This window comes from Lygodium microphyllum, chromosome 2, assembly GCF_053477565.2.
Source record: "Lygodium microphyllum isolate KBCC chromosome 2, Lygodium_microphyllum_v1.1.10, whole genome shotgun sequence".
NCBI classification, from domain to species: Eukaryota; Viridiplantae; Streptophyta; class Polypodiopsida; order Schizaeales; family Lygodiaceae; genus Lygodium; species Lygodium microphyllum.
The window spans coordinates 148,719,582-148,739,212 of record NC_141136.1 but is presented as its reverse complement, the minus strand read 5'-3'; the positions used below and the strand labels follow the sequence as shown (position 1 = coordinate 148,739,212).

The 19,631-nt window shown below is 45.2% G+C and overlaps 1 protein-coding gene across 6 annotated transcripts in view; it reads left to right on the top strand.

Moving 5' to 3' along the window:
- The window catches only part of LOC148040454 (flavodoxin family protein / radical SAM domain-containing protein), an 84,921-nt gene extending 66,127 nt beyond the window's left edge, over window positions 1-18,794 (top strand). Inside the window, exons 6-11 of one of the 6 annotated variants that reach the window (XR_015694797.1) lie at window positions 15,947-16,033; window positions 16,593-16,750; window positions 16,861-17,071; window positions 17,271-17,483; window positions 17,578-18,166; window positions 18,402-18,794. Coding sequence is in view for 1 of the 6 variants with exons in the window: in XM_087699505.1 (XP_087555631.1) it covers window positions 15,947-16,033; window positions 16,593-16,750; window positions 16,861-17,071; window positions 17,271-17,429 (615 nt within the window). In the remaining 5 variants the exon portion in view is untranslated. Of the gene's footprint in view, window positions 1-15,946; window positions 16,034-16,592; window positions 16,751-16,860; window positions 17,072-17,270; window positions 18,257-18,401 lie in introns of those variants that run through there. The other 5 variants (XR_015694793.1, XR_015694803.1, XR_015694805.1 and 2 more) reach the window with 5 other exon arrangements.
- Window positions 18,795-19,631: the final 837 nt, after the last annotated feature.

Below are 19,631 nucleotides of genomic sequence, written 5' to 3'. Positions count from 1 at the left end.
CGTGGCAGTCCGACTGCACAGTCCGACTGTGCAGCAGCCTGCTGGTCCGACTGTGCAGGCCTGCCTGCCCACCAAACAGGCTATGATCTCTAACACCCCCTCTCAGAGCCTGGGCAGGGCAGAAGCCTGAGGGATCTGGAATGTTGCCGAAGGAGAGCCTGAGGAAGCGCCTTTGTAAACAGATCCGCAAGATTGTCCTCCGTCTTGCAATACTCCACAATGATGGTCTCATCCAGAAGCTTTTCTCGGATGAAGTGGTACTGAATCTCAATGTGCTTCGTCCGGGCATGAAAAACAGGGTTCCTCGCCAAGGCAATGCAACTCTCATTGTCACATCGCAGCAATGTAGGACGAGTCTGGGGGCACCCAAGCTCCTCCAACAATCTCCGAAGCCACACAACCTCGCATGTGGTGGAAGACGCGGCCCGATACTCCGCCTCAGTAGACGAAAGGGCTACCGTGGGCTGCTTCTTGCTACTCCATGAAATAACACCTGCACCCAAAGTAAAGCAGTAACCTGTTGTAGACCGCCTGTGGTCCACGTCACCGGCCCAATCCGAGTCGCTCCAACCTGCAAGTACAAGATCTGACCCATGTGTCCCTGCGGGGTAATGAATCCCCAAATCAGACGCCCCCCTGAGATACCGAAGTATCCTCTGAGCAGCCTGCCAATACACCGTCTTAGGTTCACTCATGAACCCTGCCAAGAGCCCAACAGCAAAACATAGATCAACCCTCGTGTTGAGAAGCCAAATCAAAGACCCTATCAACTGTCGATAGCGGGAAGCATCCGCCAAAGGAGAAGCTGAGTGGGAAGTGGCCTTCCAGTTCGGATCCATAGGAGTAGAGAGGGCCCGACAATCTTCCATCTCAAAAGACACCAAGAGCTCCTGTACATATCTCTGTTGGGAGAGAAAGATCCCTCTCTGAGACTGATAAATCTCATGGCCTAAAAAGAAATGGAGTAGCCCCAAATCCGTCATCTCGAACGTCCGATGTAAAGCTGACTTTGTCTCCTGGACCTGCTGTGCATCATCACCTGTGACAATCAAATCATCAACATATAATACAAACAACACACAACCATCCGCGGAAGTGTGAACATACAGCTGCGGATCGGCCTTGGACCGCCGATATCCCAACTGAGACTGGAGGAACGAATCAATCTTCTCGTTCCAAGCTCGCGGGGCCTGCTTGAGACCATACAGGGCCTTCTTCAACCTGTAGACTTTCCCATCTGAAGAACCAAAGCCAGGAGGCTGCTCAACGTAGATCTCCTCCTTCAAATCACCATTCAGGAAGGCCGACGTCACATCCAACTGATAAACAGGCCATCTCCTATGGCCAGCCAAAGCAAGAACAGCTCTAATGGTTGCCATACGAGCTGTGGGGGCAAAGGTGTCATGACAGTCAATTCTTGGGCACTGGGCAAAACCCTTAGCAACAAGGCGAGCCTTGTGCTTATCCAAAGTACCATCACTGAGATTTTTGGTCTTGAAGACCCACTTGACTCCAATCACCTTCTTCTTCGGGGGGCGTGGCACAAGTGACCAAGTGCCATTCCTCTCAATAGCCTCCAACTCAGCTTCCATAGCTTTCTTCCATGGGGCGGACTGTAAAGCCTCCTTCACGGAGGTGGGCTCTCGATTCTGCATAACACGGGACATCAAACAATAATTGGAGCAAACAAGCTCCGAAGAATGCGCCTGGTGCCTCCGTGACCGCCGGGGACCATCCTGCGGTCCCCACTCCTCAGGAATCCCCTCGATCCCTGAATCACGGAGTGTGTCACGGGCCCAGCGAGGAGGAGGCCGAACCTCCCCTCGTCGTTCTCCATCAGTAGAAGACTCTGGAATGTCCACCGGTGGTAACTCCTCAGAAGGGTCCGGTGGAACAGTAGACTCTGTGTTAGAAACAGAATCATAATCAAAAGGCACAGGCTCCAGTGGAACTGTAGAAGGAGCCAAACTCTCCCCTGGATCTCCAAGAACGGGATGCTCCTCACCCGTTGAAGTAACCGGAACCTCCACAAACCGCACATCACGGCTAGTATATACATCCCGCTTGACAGGATCATACAGTCGGTAGCCTTGGGACTGGGAGCTGTAGCCAACAAATACCTGTTTTCGGGAAGCCGCTTCAAATTTGTCACGGTGAGCCTTGGGAATGTGAACATAGGCATCACACCCAAAGACTCGAAAGTAAGAAACATCTGGCTTCGTCCCAAAATAAGCCTCAAATGGAGTCATCCCTGCCACGGCCGAAGTAGGGGATCGATTAAGAATGTGGACTGCAGTAGCCACAGCCTCGGCCCACAGAACCTGAGGGGTCTATCGGTGCTCCATCATGGTGCGCCCCATCTCGATCACACTGCGGTTCTTCCGTTCTAGAATACCATTTTCTTGAGGAGTATTGGTATTGGCAAACTCTTGGTGAATTCCTCTATCTGCACAAAACCGAGCAAATTCATTAGACACAAATTCACCTCCCTTGTCGGATCGCAAGGTCTTCAACTTCCGGCCTGATCAGTTCTCCTCAAAGAGAAGCCAATCCTTGAAGTGCGAGAAAGCTTCTGACTTTAGTGCCAAAAAATAGGCCCATGTCATCCTGCTATAATCATCCACGATCAGCATGAAGTACGAGCTCCCACGCAGGGACTCATTCCGCATAGGGCCACATAGATCCGTAGATACTAACTCCATCGGTGAAGTAGACCGCCGCGAATCGGTGTGGGGAATGGCATCCCTATGCTGCTTCCCTCGTATGCAGGAGACACATGGCTGCTGGCTCACCACTATATTCGGCAACCCTCGAACAAGCTGTCCACGTGATGCCCTCCGAAGATAGTCATAGTTCAGGTGACCAAACCGAGCATGCCATAACTCAGACTGTGACTGTGAGGTAAGAAGAAGAGTAGAGAGGGCAGTGGAAGACTTCAGTTTGTAAATGCCGTTCTCCTCATATCCAGATGATAGAACCTTCCTTGACTCACGATCAAGGACTCGCACTGTAGAACTATCAAACTCCACCAAAAGACCAAGGGAGCAAATCTTATGAACTGAAAGGAGATGGTACCCTAATCCTGGTACATGCAAAACATTTGAGGTATGGGTGCCACCTCGTCCATCTGGAATAAGCTGCATCTTACCCCGACCTGCAATAGAAACTGAAGAGCTGTCTCCAATGAGAACCTGCCCACGCGAAGGTCGCAGCTGGGCAACACCATCTGATGAAGGAGTCATGTGCCGTGAGGCACCACTATCAACAATCCACTCTCGAGCTTGGGGACCCGCCATCGCAGCATCAGAGGCATTCGGTGAAGCGTCCTCAATGACAACTAAATGTAGAAATGCAGCTGATGAGGGTGCAGCCACCGTTCCAGAATCCTTGGTTTCCTTCTTCTTGGTGTCCTTCGAGTCTTTGTCAGGGCAATCCTTCTTCCAATGGCCAGTCTTTCCACAAATATGACATGTGGAGTCTTTGTCCTTGTCCTTGTCCTTGTCCTTCTTGGACTTGTTATCCCCCTTCTTCTTCTTTTGGTCCTTCCCCTTCTTCTGAGAGGCTTGACCTGTCAACGCCTCCGTCTTGGAAGCATTTTGTCCCTTTAACTGTTCCTCTTGGTCCAAGACCATAGGAACCAACTCTTCCCACCGAAGAGTAGACTTTCGCCCCGAAGCAATAAAGGCAGAGTAAAATGTACCGAATCATGGCGGCAACTGGGACAAGAATGTGATCGCCATGTCTTCGGAGGAAATTGGCTTCCCCGCATTCTGAACCTGCATCTGTAGCTGCCTTAGCTTGTTAATGTGTTCCCTTAGCGAAGAAGACTTACTGACGGACAAAGTCCGCATCTGGACCTCCAAAGAAACCCTCTTCATCAGGGTCATCCGATTGTACATTTGATCAAGCTCCAGCCATATCTCACGAGCCACCGTCAAGTGCTCGATGTGAGCGATCACGGCTGTAGTGCATGATAGAAAGAGAAAGGATTGAATCCTGGCATTCAGTTTGTCCCAATGAGACTGGGCCCTGGCCAACTCCGCACGAGCATCGGAAGAGAGTTTGGACTCATCTCTTACCGAAGGCCGGTCAATATCTTCCTGGACCAACTCCGCCAAATCATAGGACTCAAGGATGGCCAACATCATAACGCGCCAAATGCGGTAGTTGTCGCCGTCGAGCTTCTGATCTGTAGGAAGAGCCGGTAGGACAGGCACCTTCCGGTCCATAATCGCCTGGAACTCCAAGTCCATCTATGTAGACATCTTCACCTGCAATGCCTTCTCAAACGCAAAAGCAGCCCCCTCTGACTGGGTAAACTCAGCCTGCTAAGGCTCTTCCGCGTCCCGAAGCTTCTTCACCTGCCGGAGGCGATGAAAAAGCAAAACCTGCACTTTTAGGTTGTAAACTCAAACTTTCTCCGCGTCAAACAGCAGTAAACAGCAGCAAATCCACCACCTGTACTCCTTTCCTGTGCGCCCACACTCGTTTCAGCCTTGTTCCAAGGCGCAGCCCTCCTGTCTGCCCTTAAACGCAAAAAACGCAAATTTGTGTCGCGATGGAAACTCCACTTCAGGTTGATTCTGCGCTCAGTCAGCCCTCAAACACTGCTCTGATACCATGTCAGAGTGCAGCGGTGCGGAAGCGTAGGACTGAGAGAGAGAGAACGCAGAGAGAGAAGGGAGAGAAAGAGATAGTGGACGATGAAGATCTGCTGTATATAGAATGCTGAATACAAAGATATACACGGGCGCAGTGCGCTGGACTGCGTGTCTCCACCTCGACGATGCGACCTGCTGTCCACCTCGAAGTCTGCTGCAGTCTGCACTGTCTGCTGTCTGAAATCTGTGAACAGAGACAGAAATCTGCACGGCACCGGTCTGTAATCTGCGACAGAGAAGAATGGGCAGACTGCTGGAAACGTCGGCAATATATAGCCGAAAAACTGCCTGAAATGGGGCGCCAGAAATAGGGCGCAGCCTGGAATAAGTCGGCTGCAGGCAGTCGGACTGCCACGTGGCAGTCCGACTGCACAGTCCGACTGTGCAGCAGCCTGCTGGTCCGACTGTGCAGGCCTGCCTGCCCACCAAACAGGCTATGATCTCTAACATGAAGATGCCTCTATGAGATTTCATGTCAAGTTTGGTTCTGCTATCAACAAGTATATGTACATAGCATTCGTAGCCAAAGACTCTTAAGTGGCGATATGAAGCAGGTTTGCCAGACCAAACCTCTTCAGGGATGCCACTTTCAAGTGCACGATGTGGAGATTGGTTGCAAATGCGCACCGCGGTTTTAAGTGCCTCTCCCCAAAACGATTGCGAGAGATTAACTGTGGACAGCATGCATTGAGTCTTCTCACATAACGTGCGATTCATTTGCTTGGTGGCGGATCTGTAAAGGGCGGAGACTCTGCCAATCCAAACTTGGGGGAATCCCAACCTCACCATGGTGCCCTCTAGGAAATCCCATTCTACCTTGTCATAAGCTTTCTTGAAATCCAAGAGTAGTACAGCCAGTTTTTGCTCATTGTGCTGAGCCCACTCTATTGTCTCAAAGAAGGTGAATACATTGTCAAGGATGCTTCTATCTTGGACAAAGCCTGTTTGTGTGTCATGGATGATGTCTGGAAGCACGGGGCGTAGTTGCCTACCAATCATCTTCACCAGTGCCTTATAGGCCACTGACAATAAGGTGATCGGTCTCCATTGGGAAAGCTCCAACCGGTCTCCCCCTTTGGGAAGGAGACTGATAAGGCCTGCCGAGAGACTCCTTGGCATCTATCCTGAAGTGAAAATCTCTTGGAAGGCCATCAATAGGGGGTCCTTCACCACTTCCCAGTAGGTAGCGAAGAAGGCCTTAGTGAGGCTTTTCGTGAGCAAGTCTGCAGGATTCTGCTCAGTCGGAATCTTAATAAGGTCAACAGACCTGTCCTCAACGATCTTGCGAATGAAGTGATACCTCACCTTAATATGTTTCGTCTTTGCATGGAAGACCGGATTCTTGGCCAATTGAATGGCACTCATAGAATCCGAATGCAGTGTAGGCATAGCATTTGTCATACCAAGGTCAGCAATTAAACAGCCTAACCAGATAGCCTCCTTGCAAGCCTGTGGTTGCAATATACTTGGTCTCTGTAGTAGAAAGGGCCGTACACTTCTGTGCCCTGGACATCTAAGAGATAGCCCCTCCAGCATAAATGAACACATAGCCAGAAGTGGACTTCCTACTATTTGCATGTCCTGCATAATCAGAGTCAGTGTACCCCACGACTCTTGTATCCTGGCTGCCATAACAAAGACACATATATGCTGTGCCCTTCATGTACCTCATGATACCCTTCATGACATCCCAATGTTTCTTGCCAGGTGTAGCCATATAATGTGCCATAACCCCAATTGCAAAAGCAATATCTGATCGGGTGGCTATCATGGCATACGTAAGACTGCCCCTTCTGCTGATGCATAGGGAATCTTGGCCATCTCGGCCCTATGCTCATCTATTTGCGGACAATCGGCTTGTAAAACCTTCACGTGAGAAGGTAATGGACAGCCAATAGGCTTAACATCCTGCATGCGGAAGCGCTCAAGGACTTTATGAATGTACTCCCTCTGTGACAGATAGAGTAGTCTTTGAGATCTATCGCGCGTAATGCGTATACCAAGTATATGAGAGGCGTGTCCCAGATCTTTCATCTCAAAGCTTTTCTTGAGCTGAGCCTTAAGAGCATCTAGCTTCTCATGAGCTATCCCTGCTAAAAGCATCTCATCCACATAGAGTACCAAAATCAGTAAAGAACCGTCATGGGCTTTCTTCGTGCACAAGTACGGATCCATAGAATTGCGGCTGTAGCCCTGTGACTGCATGAATGCATCAAACTTATGGTACCATTTCCTAGGTGCCTGCTTTAAGCCATATAGACTCTTCTTTAGCTTGCACATTAGGTGTTCCTTGCCAGGGTTTGCAAAGCCCTTAGGCTGCTCCATGTAAATCTCATTATGCAAGTCTCCATGTAGAAAAGCCATCTTGACATCTATCTGGTACAAGTCTAGGTCAAGTTGTACAACCAAGGCCAAGACTAAGCGTAGGGTGGTCATCTTAACCACAGGAGAAAAGACTTTATTAAAGTCAATACCATGCTCCTGCTTAAAAACCTTAGCAACCAATCGAGCCTTGTATATCGGCTTGGGGTGTCTAGGGGTACTTTTCAACTTGTACACCCACTTGCATGGCAAAGTTTTCTTACCTTGAGGCAAGGAAACCAAATCCCAAGTTTGATTTTTATGCAATGAGTCAAGTTTAGACTGCATAGCCCTCTCTCGAGAGTGACAATCACCCCTGTGCATAGCCTCATCATAAATGAGAGGCTCTCCTGTATCTGTAACCAGTACATAATCCATAGAGGGCGCAAAAACGGTTAGGAGGTCATCTATCTCTAGTAGAATGCCTCAACCCAGGCTTTGCTGCTTGAGCGACATCCTATCTAATATCAGCATGTCTAGCATTTGGGCCATGAGCATTAGGTGATGCCACATGCTGTCTAGCTGGCTGTGGAGCGGGCTGAATAGGAGCATGTGGCTCCTCTTGAAAGATCACTCTGCGTACCTCAAACCACTTTCTCAGGCTACATATGCATTTTGTCCTCGCGAAAGATGACATTATGGCTGCGGATCACTTTCTGCGCTTGCGGATCCCATAGACGGTAACCCATCTCTTCTGTATCTCCATAGCCAATGAAAACGCATTTGACACTTTTAGGATTCAACTTATTGGGTTTGTCCTGCACATGACATAATGCCTCACATCCAAAGACACGCAAACGATCTTAAGAGGGGGAGTTGCTTGCCCACACCTCCTTTGTAGCCTGAAAGTCAGTGTCACTGCTAGGCGACCTGTTAATGAGATGCACTGCAGTAGCAACTGCCTCAGTCCAAAAGTGCTGCGGTAAGCCAGTTTGGCTAAGCATGCTATGGACCCTTTCCTGAATGGTCCGATTCATGTGTTCAGTCATACCATTTTGGGGTGGGATATAAGGGGCGGTCAAGTGACGCTTAATACCCCGCTCATCATAAAACTGCTCAAAAGCATGTGATACATACTCAATCCCATTATCTGACCTTAGGCATTTGAGCCTTTTCCCAGATTGGTTCTCTGCCAATGCAAGCCAATGTTGAAATGTATCTAAGATATCGGATTTTCTCTTTATGGGATAAGCCCAAACCTTACGTGAGTAATCATCTATGAAAGTAACAAATTACTTTGCCCCACCAAGTGACTGACAGGGCATGAGTCCACATACATCTGAGTACACAAGAGTCAAGGGCTCACCCATGCGTTTCTTACCAGACTTTTTATGCGTATTTCTAGTCTGCCTGCTTTTCCACAATAATGACATGTAAGATCAGACTTTCGTTCATGGGACTTACTGCGACCATGTGATTTGGACCTGAACTTTTAAGAGCCCCTGCCCTTATGATCATTATGATGCCTGTCATGTCTGCCACCTCTAATGGTCAATGCATGTGAAGAGTGGGAAGCATCATTGTTTCTCCTGTTGATTTCCTCAGTCAATAAATAACTTTCAACATCTTTGATTTTTAGCCCATCAAGCTTGTTCATGCATATGGCATTATGGAATACATCCCATGAGTCAGGCAAGGTGCCAAGTAGAAACAACGGGTGCAAGTTGTCTTTGAACTCAATACCTTGTGACAACAGACTCTTTATGATAGCATGAAACTGACTGAAATGAGATGAAAGGGAGGTCCCCTCCATGCGAAGGTCCATTAACTGCTTCAGCCAATACATCTATGACGCGGGACTCTGCTGCGCATAGAGCTCTTGAATCTTCTCTCATAAATCCCATGCACTTTGATTTTCATCTTCAACAACATTATGATGGACCTCTTCTGAGAGTGATAAAATAATGATAGACTTGCATAGCTCATCAACTTCCATCCAAACATCATCATCCATATCCTTAGGTTTAACACCCTTGAAATGCAAGGGTTTAATCTACAACTTTTGCACCAAAACCTGCCATATTTGGGACTTCCAATACCCATAGTTGATACTATCTAGCTTGGCAATATTAAAGAGAGCCGTGTCTTTCAATGACCAGCCATACTGTCCCAAATCAAAGTAAATAAGCAAAATTGCAGGTTGCTGTAATTAGCAGAAAATGCACTAAAACCACTGCTAAAACTAGCTGAAAGGTTGGATTTCACCAAGAGAAGCACTTGTCCACCAAATATGACCAAGATAACATCAAATAGTAAGCATTACCCTCATAGAAGGGCTCAAAATCTGCAGATTTCAGCTTGCTGTAATAAATGACAGCAGTATGTAAAATTGTCCCAAAATGAAGCAATCACTGATACATCTGGCACTGCAATTGCCAGGTAGCAAGATACATCCAACAGTGAGTTTCCAGGGGCAAGAAGGTACCAAGAACTGTCAAACCAATCACCTGTCAGGCAAGAGACATCTCATAGGTCTAGAAGTCTTGCATGTAAAAGTCTCGGGGTAAGAGAAGAGACCAAGCACAAGCACAACTGATAGAGGAAGAAGCTCAATACATAACCATCTAAGATGCATACAAAACTGACAAACATGCGACAGAGATAGATGCTTGTCCCAATAGGCATATCAAATCAGCCCACTACAGACAAACTGCAAACATAAAGCTCTCAAGAGAGCAAATGTATATAACTGTCCCACAAGCTCAAGCTCATCTATAAATAAGACTATGTGTACATCTGAATATACCAAGAGGCTTCCACTGGAAGTGAAGTCAGATGCAAAGAGAGCAAGCAACGTTCTAATACATCAAATACATAGCATCAGACATGCCAAATCCCAGTAGGATACGTCCGGAGCATAAATCCCAAGCTATCTCAGACCCGTAAAGCATAAGCTTGAAAGCATTCAAAGAGTATGTAACTGACAACCAAATGTAATGCCCAGTAGATTCAAAATGCTCAAATACATCTAAAGATGAAGCTCGAAGTAACTGTTAAGCATGGGCAAATCAAGTGACATCCATATCTGACCAAAGCATAAATGGAATAAGCCTAAATGTCAAGCAGTGACAATAGGCATAGACCGGTCAAAGCATGCCAACTGAAGCCAAATGCTAGTGAAGAATGACCAAGTCGGAGCTTAATCCAAGCTCAAAAGCATTCCCAAACCAAGAAAAAGCATTTGATAACCTCCAAATACATCCGTATGATCACTCAAACCTCCAGTAAGCACCTCATATCCATAAACCAATGCATACACCAAGTAAATGAGCTTCAGCCCACTGTATTACAACAAGCAATTTATCGTTAAATGAAGTTCAAACGGTGCTCAAATCTGCTCCAAATCAGTCCCAAAGCATAGACATAGCATTCCATAACATCCGGGCATCACCGGGCATTAACAGGCATCAAACGGGCAATGCTAAGAAGCATTAAAAAGTAAATGTCAAGTGCTGTCCTATTTTGACAGTCTTGGGATTGTGTATATAGCAAAGGGCTGAAGGGGAAGCACTTGAATCGATCACCAAGAGTCAATCACTAATGACGGGGAGTCAAGCAATGCTCAGTAAGGTTGCCAAGAGTCCCAAGAAGCCGAGGAGGAGCAGGGAAATGCCGGGAGTAGGTCAGCCTAGCCCCCTAAAAGTGTGCTGAAAATTGCACTGGCTGTTCCTGGGGGCTGGGGCGTCTTCAACAGGCCTTTGGGGCACTTGGCAATGTCAAGGGGGCTCCAATGCAGCCCGGGAAGAAGCTGATGAAGGTCCGGAAGCTCGGGGAGGAGGCAAGAGATCAAAACATACTTGCAAATGAAGGTGCCATGGCTGCCATTGAAGCTCGGGTTAAAGCTCTTCAAATTCGGGCTGAAGAGAATGCCGGGCAAGCTCCAATGCATTTACTCTAATACCAGTTGAAAGGGAAGTGGAACCCGGAAGGAAGAAGCTTGGCGGTGAGAGCTATGGCGGATGGAGAGCAAGAGCCAGGAGAGAGAGAGACTTAAAAATGGGAATTCCAACGACCACAATGTGTGGCCGAGCCCTCCTTTATTCAAACTGTCACTTAAAGAATAAAGAATAAGTGACTGTGACGGGCGCCCGCCACCTGCAGTGTGCAGTGGCGGGTACTGTCAGTGTAGTAATACATGGGCAACTAGGTGGAGGCGCCTTTATCCCCAATAACTTTGAGTTCTAGTTTTAGTTCTTGTCTAGTCATGGTATTTAGTCTTGTCTCGTCTTCCATTATACTCCTATTATCTTGTCACCTTGTAATCTCGTAGTAAGAGATCGTTTAGTACTGTCTTGTATCTTGTTCATCCTCGTTGAGGGAGATCTTATAATTTTGATATCTTGTATCCATACCTACTGTCTTGGGTTGTGGGATTCTATATATTATATCAAGTGTTGTTGTCTATACCTACGGTCTTGGGTTGTGGGATTTTTCGTATCTTGTTAAGTTTTCATTGTATCTTGTGCCCCTACATGGGATTATTTTGTAATTAGAATTCTTGTAACAAATCTTGCATCTAGTATAGTCTCTTGAGCATAGTCTGGTGCTCCCATAATAGTTGCTCAATGACACAACCAATGCTTTCCATGAATATGGCAAAGTCATGAGCAAGAAGATAGCGCTTAGCTTATGATTAGAAGCTGGCAAGCTTGCATCCTGTAATTGACCCAAAAGACGAGTGAAAGCAATTAAATGCTTTGAGGCGGGCTTAGACTCATCAAGCTTCAAGTTGACCAACTTTCGCATGAGATGGACTTGATTGACAGGAGTCGTATTCTCATTCGTAGCCTTGAGTTTCTTCCAAATTGCATATGCAGTGGTGAGTCCCTTGATATCAACCAAGATATCATCTGTGACTGCCATTTTGACATAAGTAATGGCTTTCTTATTCATTTTAGCCCAATCCTCATCCAACAAAGCAATAGGTCTATGCTTTGCCAAAGCATCATCGCAATCCTTTAGAAAAAGTATACCTTGCATACGATCTTTCCAAAGATCAAAGCCATTGTTGTTAAATATGTGAATCTCAAAAAGATTCAGTGTCAAACGTAGATGTACTATCAGCCATTTACAGCAATACAAACTGCAATAAAATGCTGAGTACTTTCAGCCAATACCAAGATTGCTGAATACAGATATTATACTGATGTATTCAAACTTGCACTTCCAAATGTGCCCAAGAAGCAGATATTATACTGCAATTTTAGTCCCTAGGGCTGATTACAGCATATACATGAACCAAATCTTATACATATGCATAAAAGACAGCTCCCACTTCAATAATACATTGCCATAATGCCGAAATGCAATAACCCAAGTGCTGTACGTACCACTGTTTCACTGCACAATGAGTATTTAGAAATACATGTACCAAGAGAAGCTACCCTTTTACAACATATGATACATCCCAAGTCCAAATTTCTCCCACTCAGCAGTGAATCTGCTGTAAATTTAGTGTCAAAGCACAAATCGGTTCAAAATGCATAAAGCCCAAAAATTATTGCAATAAATCTGCTCCAATTGAATTGATACATCATCCGGAGTGTCAAATGCGGGCAAATGTTGCAGAAATTTCCCAAATTTTTCAAAACCCCCAAATTTCAGGGTCCAAATGTGTACAAATTTCAGTGAAATTGGGTCAGCTGAGCAAAATTTCACTTGTACATAAAAAGCCCCAAAATTTTTGGGGGCAAATGCACACACTGTTTGCAATTTCTGGGTCAGATGTCTCTGTTTTGCATGAACAGCATCAAATTTGGGAAAAGCCCCAAATTTCTGGGCACAAATCTTCACAAATCTGAGCACTATGCTTATGCACGCGAACCTCCATCAGTGAACAGGGGGACCTACTGCAGAAAATAATTAAAACATCTGAGAAAAAATTACCTCAAATGTGTTGAAAAACCTAGCCATTGACATGTCACAAGCCTTGCGCCTGATGCTGCCTGCTCAGAAACATGAGACTCGTTGCCAACTCGTGACCTGTGCCACCTGCCTGCCGATGGTTGCCACATGCCTGCCGTTGGTCAAACGTTGGTGCCGACTAATCATGCCTGCCTGCCGCTGGTCAAAATTGACTGTTGATTGGTCATGCTTGCTGCAAACTGTGAATGTAAGTCAGAAAACTGATGATCCACCCATGGGAGGTGACGACTTGCTGAAACATGTCGCCTCGATGCGCGTGCAGCTGCTTGCTGAAAAACGACCTGCAGTATTCTTGGCACACGCACTCTTGCGGCAGCTCTAATACTAGTTTGAATGGAAATGTGAGTGCCTAGGTGGTATGCGCAGAAAGAATGAGGTGTGTACAGTAGTAGAGAGTGCGGAGAGAGTGGAGACTCGAATTGGGTGTGTACTAGTGTGGTACACACAAAGAATAAAAGAGTGTATTTATACTCAGGGTACGGTACACTTACACTCACAAGGGTGTTGTCACATGTACAAGTAAATTTATACACGGGAGTGGGAGTAAAAGAACGTTTACATCCAACACAAGTGCCACGGCTTGCCTGTGACATTTGCAATGCGCTACGACCGTTGCTTTTACTTCATTTAGGGTTTTAGGAATGCCACCTTGACAACCCAGGGTTGTGCAGTCCACTTCTTTGAGAGACGGTGATTGTTGGATACCGTCCCCTCAGCAGCCTGCTCCTTGAAGAGACTGTGATTGTTCGACACCTTCCATTACTTCGGCTCTGGAATCCACTCCATTGAGTGACATCGATTGTTGCCGACCTTTGTTTTCGCATGAGCCTTCCCTTTCCCCACCCTTGACTACTAAGGTTGGAAAGGCTATATTTGGGAGTTATTTGACATCTTCACCACCTCAGATACCTTCTTGAGCACAACTAGCAACACTTTCATCATCATACGATGATTCGGAGTCCGTGATCTGTGAGTTTTTAGATTCTCTATCCCTTGCAGAGGGGGATTTAGAGGGAGATGTACCCTCTTTACCCTCAGAGGGGGGCTTCTACTACTTCTTTGGCTTCAGAGGGGGCCTCTCCCTCATAACCGTCAAAGGGGGGACCTACTCATCATGATGTTCTTCCCCCACCATTTACTCATTGGGGTTGGTCGTCTTTGAGCAATCATTTCTCCTATTGATACCTAGGATCTTTAGCAACCACCTAGATTAGGGTCTTGGAGGTTCAGCCATGACTTGGTGATGAGGCCTTTGAATTCCTTCCAACATGGAGTTACGGAGCTAGTGGCTTCTCTCATGAGGTGGAGTCGGGTTCTACAGTTCATCTCATCGACTGCTCCTTTCTATAGGTTACCTTTCAAGTGCAAATATTGAATCTCGGTATCCCCTATGCCTTGTTTGTGAGAGGGAGTGTTGAGAAACCACTTTTTCAGTATACACACTTCATTTAGGGTTTTGCATTGATAGCCCCAGAAAGGGCTGATGTCGACATTTTGGTCATTTTTTCAATGGGTGTCCACTTAGTGGTATGCCACCCTAGACAGCTTATGCCTATAAACAAATAGTCACTTCATTCATTCTTTACTACCACTACATCCACTTTAGTCATTCTTCTCCCTTCTTCGTCTTTCATTCCAACACTCTTCCCTCTCCACACCATTGCCACCCATATCCCTATTAGAGGATGTCGTAGTTCGTGTTCTCCTCGAGGTGTACTCAAGTTTTGCGTTTGGAGCTCTTCCAGCTTGGTGTCAGTATTTGCTACATTGGCATCGGCTTCTTTCTCATCATGCATCACTTTGGATTTACATTTGCTTGTCTGGAGGCTTTCCCCTTTCTTGGCATCACTTGCATTGGTTTGGGGTCAACATCCTTGTACTTGGCAACCATTCTTGGTATCAATCATCAGCATTTGGGATGTTCTTGCTTTGTATTTGTAGCTCATCTCTCAAAGCATTTGCACTTTGCAGCTTGGTGACTTCTCCATCATCTGGCATTGTCCTATTCCTCTTGGGATCAACATTTAGGCTGTCATCATTTGTGTTTGGTAGCTCACACATCAGGCATTGCGTTTTTCAGCCAAGCCATCTACTCGGCATTAGAGGATTGCGGTTTACTCGCTTGACAACTGGTGATCACCTTCCTTATCTTTGATGGCATAGGAGGATTGTGGTTAGCTCTCTTGGCAGTTGTCCTTTATCCTTCTATAGCCCATTGCTTGGAGGATTGCGTTTCGGTCCATTCATTGTGCAGATTCCCATAGGTGTTGCCACTTGATTCAGACAAGACAGTGCAGTCATCTTCTTGGCTTCGACTCCACTGTATTAGCTTTTCTTCTCATAGCATGATTTAGTGCATCATCATCGTGTTCTCTTGTGTTTCTGAGTTTTTCTCTCGCAGCATTTGCTGTAACGGTTGTCCATGTCCGACGGACTGGTCAACTCGTCCGACCCACCCAGTCCCGTCCGTCGCGTCCGGTCCCGTTCGGACCCGACCGGTTCGTTCCCCGCCGGAGTCGTTTGATTGTGCCCTGTCCGTCGACCTTGGACTCCCGACAGTCGACCGTTACGCGGGCAGCGGGCCCCATATGCCTGGGCCTTGCGGCGAATAAGCGGTCACTTTTTTGACCATTTTTAGGCCCCGCAACCTGTTTGTTTCTTTTCTTCTTTTCGTTCTTGAACCTTCTCTATTCTTCTTTTCTTTCTTTCTTATCTTTCTTTTCATTCTCTCTATCTTTTCTTTCTCTCACACAAAGACTCAAGAGAAAAGATTAAAGATTAAAGTTTTAAACTAACAAATTCACTCTCCCTTTCTATAAAAATCTCCCCTCCCCCATCGTCTCATTCATCCTTTCAAGTTCTCCCTTTAAAATTATATGTATTTTTTCTTTCATCGAATGTAAGATCGGACGTAGGCTTATGTTGTCTAAAATCAGTGTTTTTTAAAGAGGTTTATGTTTTCTAAAACTAGTTTTTATCTTTTTCTTTCCCATTTCCAGCTTTATGTAAGTGTTGATGCAGCCACAAAGGAGCGACTCAAGGCAGTTGATCGCCCTCTATTTGCAGACTTCTGGGAACGATTCACGGTATTGCATCCTTTGCTAGTTCCAAAGATTCTCAATTTTGTTCTTGCTTTATTGATGGCCATCAACTCTTAGCAATTTTGATTGGAGTGCATCATAGCCTTATTTCTTGGAAGCTGGGAAGGACATGGAATTGATGAGGTGATAGAGATTATTGTAGGTTCTTATAAGGCCTATTAGTAATGTCTTTGTGTTGGCCTTCCATTTTTCTGTTGAGAGGGGATGGTGTGAGTGAAAGGGGGATTTGGAGGCATCCACTTTGAAAGATTTAGTAGAATGCAGCACGATGTCGAGAGTTGAAGGATTTTAGCCTTATTGTTTTGCTTCACGGGCTTATGATCATCCCATTAGTCCTTTACTATCCCATGGCATAGATACCGGGTCGCTTACTCCTTTACTATCCTGTGGCATAGATACTGGGTCACTTTTGTGTGATTAACAACTTAGATCCTTGCTAATCACTTGTTAGGTGCATTTTTCTCATAACATGGCTTTTTAAAAAAGAACACACATTCTTTTCCTCTCTGCTAAAATAGGAGAGCTCTCTCTTCTATCTCTCCAGGATTCTTTGAAGGCACTTCGGAAAAAGCAGCAGAGGACTGTTTACAGGTTGACTCTGATCAAAGGTTGGAACACAGAAGAACTGGAGGGCTATGCAGAACTATTGAAATTAGGTGAACCTGACTTCTTGGAGATAAAAGGGGTCACGTATTGTGGCTCGTAAGTTCCATTCCTGAAATACCTGACATATTTCTGGTAGACATTTTACTGGACAAAATGAACTTGTTTGTCTTTCTCTATCCACCCTTAAAACAATGCTGATTTTCTAGGTCAAAGACATCCACTTTGACAATGGAGAATGTTCCTTGGCATGAGGATGTGAAGGCTTTTGCTGAGGCACTTGCTGCAAGGAGCAACGACAAATACGAGGTTGCATGTGAACATGCACATTCTTGTTGCGTGCTTTTAGCAAACAGAGAAAAGTTCAAATTGGGAGGCCATTGGTATACATGGATTGACTACGAGAAGTTCCATGATTTGGTATGGCTTATTGCTTTTGCTGTCAGGCTATTATCTACTGAATTCAACAGGAATAAAGATGCTCATCTTGGTTTAAAGAACACAAAATGTAATCCAGCATGCCCACATCCAGTTGATGGCTCAGAATCCAGATGGACTATCTTGTGTCGTAATTGAATTTATTTAATGCCTAATTTATAGCATTTTTTTGATATAACAGGTGGCCTCTGGAATACCCTTTAGTAGTAAAGATTATATGGCCCTTACTCCTGAGTGGGCTATATATGGGTCAAATGAAGGTGGCTTTGATCCTCAAGAAGTACGCATGCGAAAAGAGCGTAGACACAATCCAAAGCCTGATTCTGGAGGCTGTACGTGAGCTAGCTGATTGTTTGAATGAAACGTCTAGAGGCTGTAAGCTGCAGCCTACCTTGTAAGTCTCTGCAAAGGTTCTTACATTCTTTTCATAAAGACCGAATCATCTGTGTGGAGAGGAGTGTAAGATGTGCCACCTGGATGCAGTTCAGGCTCAATATGTTGAGGAAAGCACAGTGAATTTTCCTGCATAAGGGAATTGTGGATATGTGGTTAATAAGAGCTTGGTATCCATTTTTAATGCCAAGATTTTCCAAAGAGCTTGAAGATGTGGGTAAGAGCTTTGATTTGTGGTGGATACGAGCTTTGTACCATTTGCAATTCCAAGATTTTGCAAAAACTTGTGCAGACAGTTGACTACTCACATGTATTGGATGTAAGGTATAAGCAGTTTGGCTTGCCTCTATCAACACAATTTGGCAGGTGTTTTACCAATATGCAGACTATGCAAAGGAAGATGCCTATGGTTCTTCATTATTTGAGGCTTCTAAGTTGATGTTCCTGAAGGATCCGGATCTATTCATTCTGGTGCATCTGAAAACTGTTCCATGTAGTCAGTCTCGTAAATTCTCACAGGCACAGATACTCTGCTTTGTGTATGGCACACAATACAGAGTACCTTACACCGTATGAGAGTAGGTGTGACTATATCTGCTTTTGTGTATGGTGCAGTATGCAGAGTATCTTCCACCATGAGAGAGGTATGATCACAAACATATCAACACGAGTTTTGTTCTTGAGGTAATTTTTTGTTCTCTTTGTACATTTGTCGGATAGGTAGTCAAATTTCTGTAAGTTCAAGGTTAACAAAGTGAAAGAGTTGTTGTGGGACACCCTTATCTGAAGAGTCATGTTCTTTTCTTGCTTTTTTTGTATAATGTGTTGTCTGCCTTTTGTGTGAGTAAAGTAGTCCCAAGCTTAGCTGTGAGAATGATGATGAAAGAATCTATGGCAAAACTAAGGACTCTGCGTGCAGGAAAGTTCCAATTTTCTATAAAATGTAGAATTGAAGTTGAAGCCGCCAACATCTTTGGCCAAATGTAAGGTGGATTGCTTCTATCCTTCAAGCACCGGGAGTTACTATTGACTGCTTGCATTGGTAAAGACACCATCCTGCTCATTCCCATGTCCTTGTGGTTGTTGCCTCTTTTTGGGATGCACATTTACAGTGGTTTTCCTCTAGGCAAGGTCATTTGGCAATTGCAGCATGGCCAGCATCATCTAGTGCATGAATTCAGTTTCCTGTTGTTGGAACCTAATTGGAAGGGCAAAGCACACCATTGTTACACCATTGTTTCTTTTTTTGGCATGCATGTGCATGCACATTTGCAAGTTGTCAATGCTCTGTTGTTATGTGTGTGCATTATGGTGCAAGTTGTCATCGCTTTGTAGCACGATCAAAGTCATGGAGATGTTGATGTTACATGGTTTCTATCAAATTGAAGTAGACAAGCATGTGTGTGGATTTTTGCTGTTAGCTGCTCAGACACGTCGGTTGCATGACACTGAGCAAGGATTGTTGCAAGGCAAACATGTCGTGTAGGACTGGTGTAAATGAGAAAATGGATGACGAGAGTGATATAGAAAGCTATTGCGGATAAATGTTGATCGTTTGAAGGTGTTTTCATGAACTATCACGTCTTGACAAAAAGGAAAGAAACTGTGTCAAAACTGTAGATGGTTACTGAACACGATCGATACTAATTTAGAGCATTGTTGTGGGTAGCAGCCATAACAATGAATACTTAAATACTATGCTAGCTTCGACAACCCCACCAATGCATGCTGATTTGTTTGTTGCCTTGCTTTCATCACTCTTGATATGGTTGACACTAAATCCAACTCTCGTCTGGTGTTTAGCCCAATATTTCTTTGCAAGATGCAAGATTTAGAGGTGCTTTGCTCTCGATGGGCAAATAGAAATTACATGGTTCGGATGGTTTGATGTTGAAATTGGAATTTGCTTAATGAGTTGGCACTTTATTTAATAACTTGAGGCTTGGGTAAGAATCTTGTACTTACATCATGTGAAGAGAATTTAGTTAGATTGTTTACCAAATCTAGCTTTATGAAGCAATATCTAATTGGTGGCCAATAACATCAATACAAAGTAAATTGGTTGCTAAGATGCTAGCCAATTGAATAAAGAATTTTCTACATGAGAAATTGTCCTACCGCCATCAAGTTGTGCGTCACACTTTGCTCG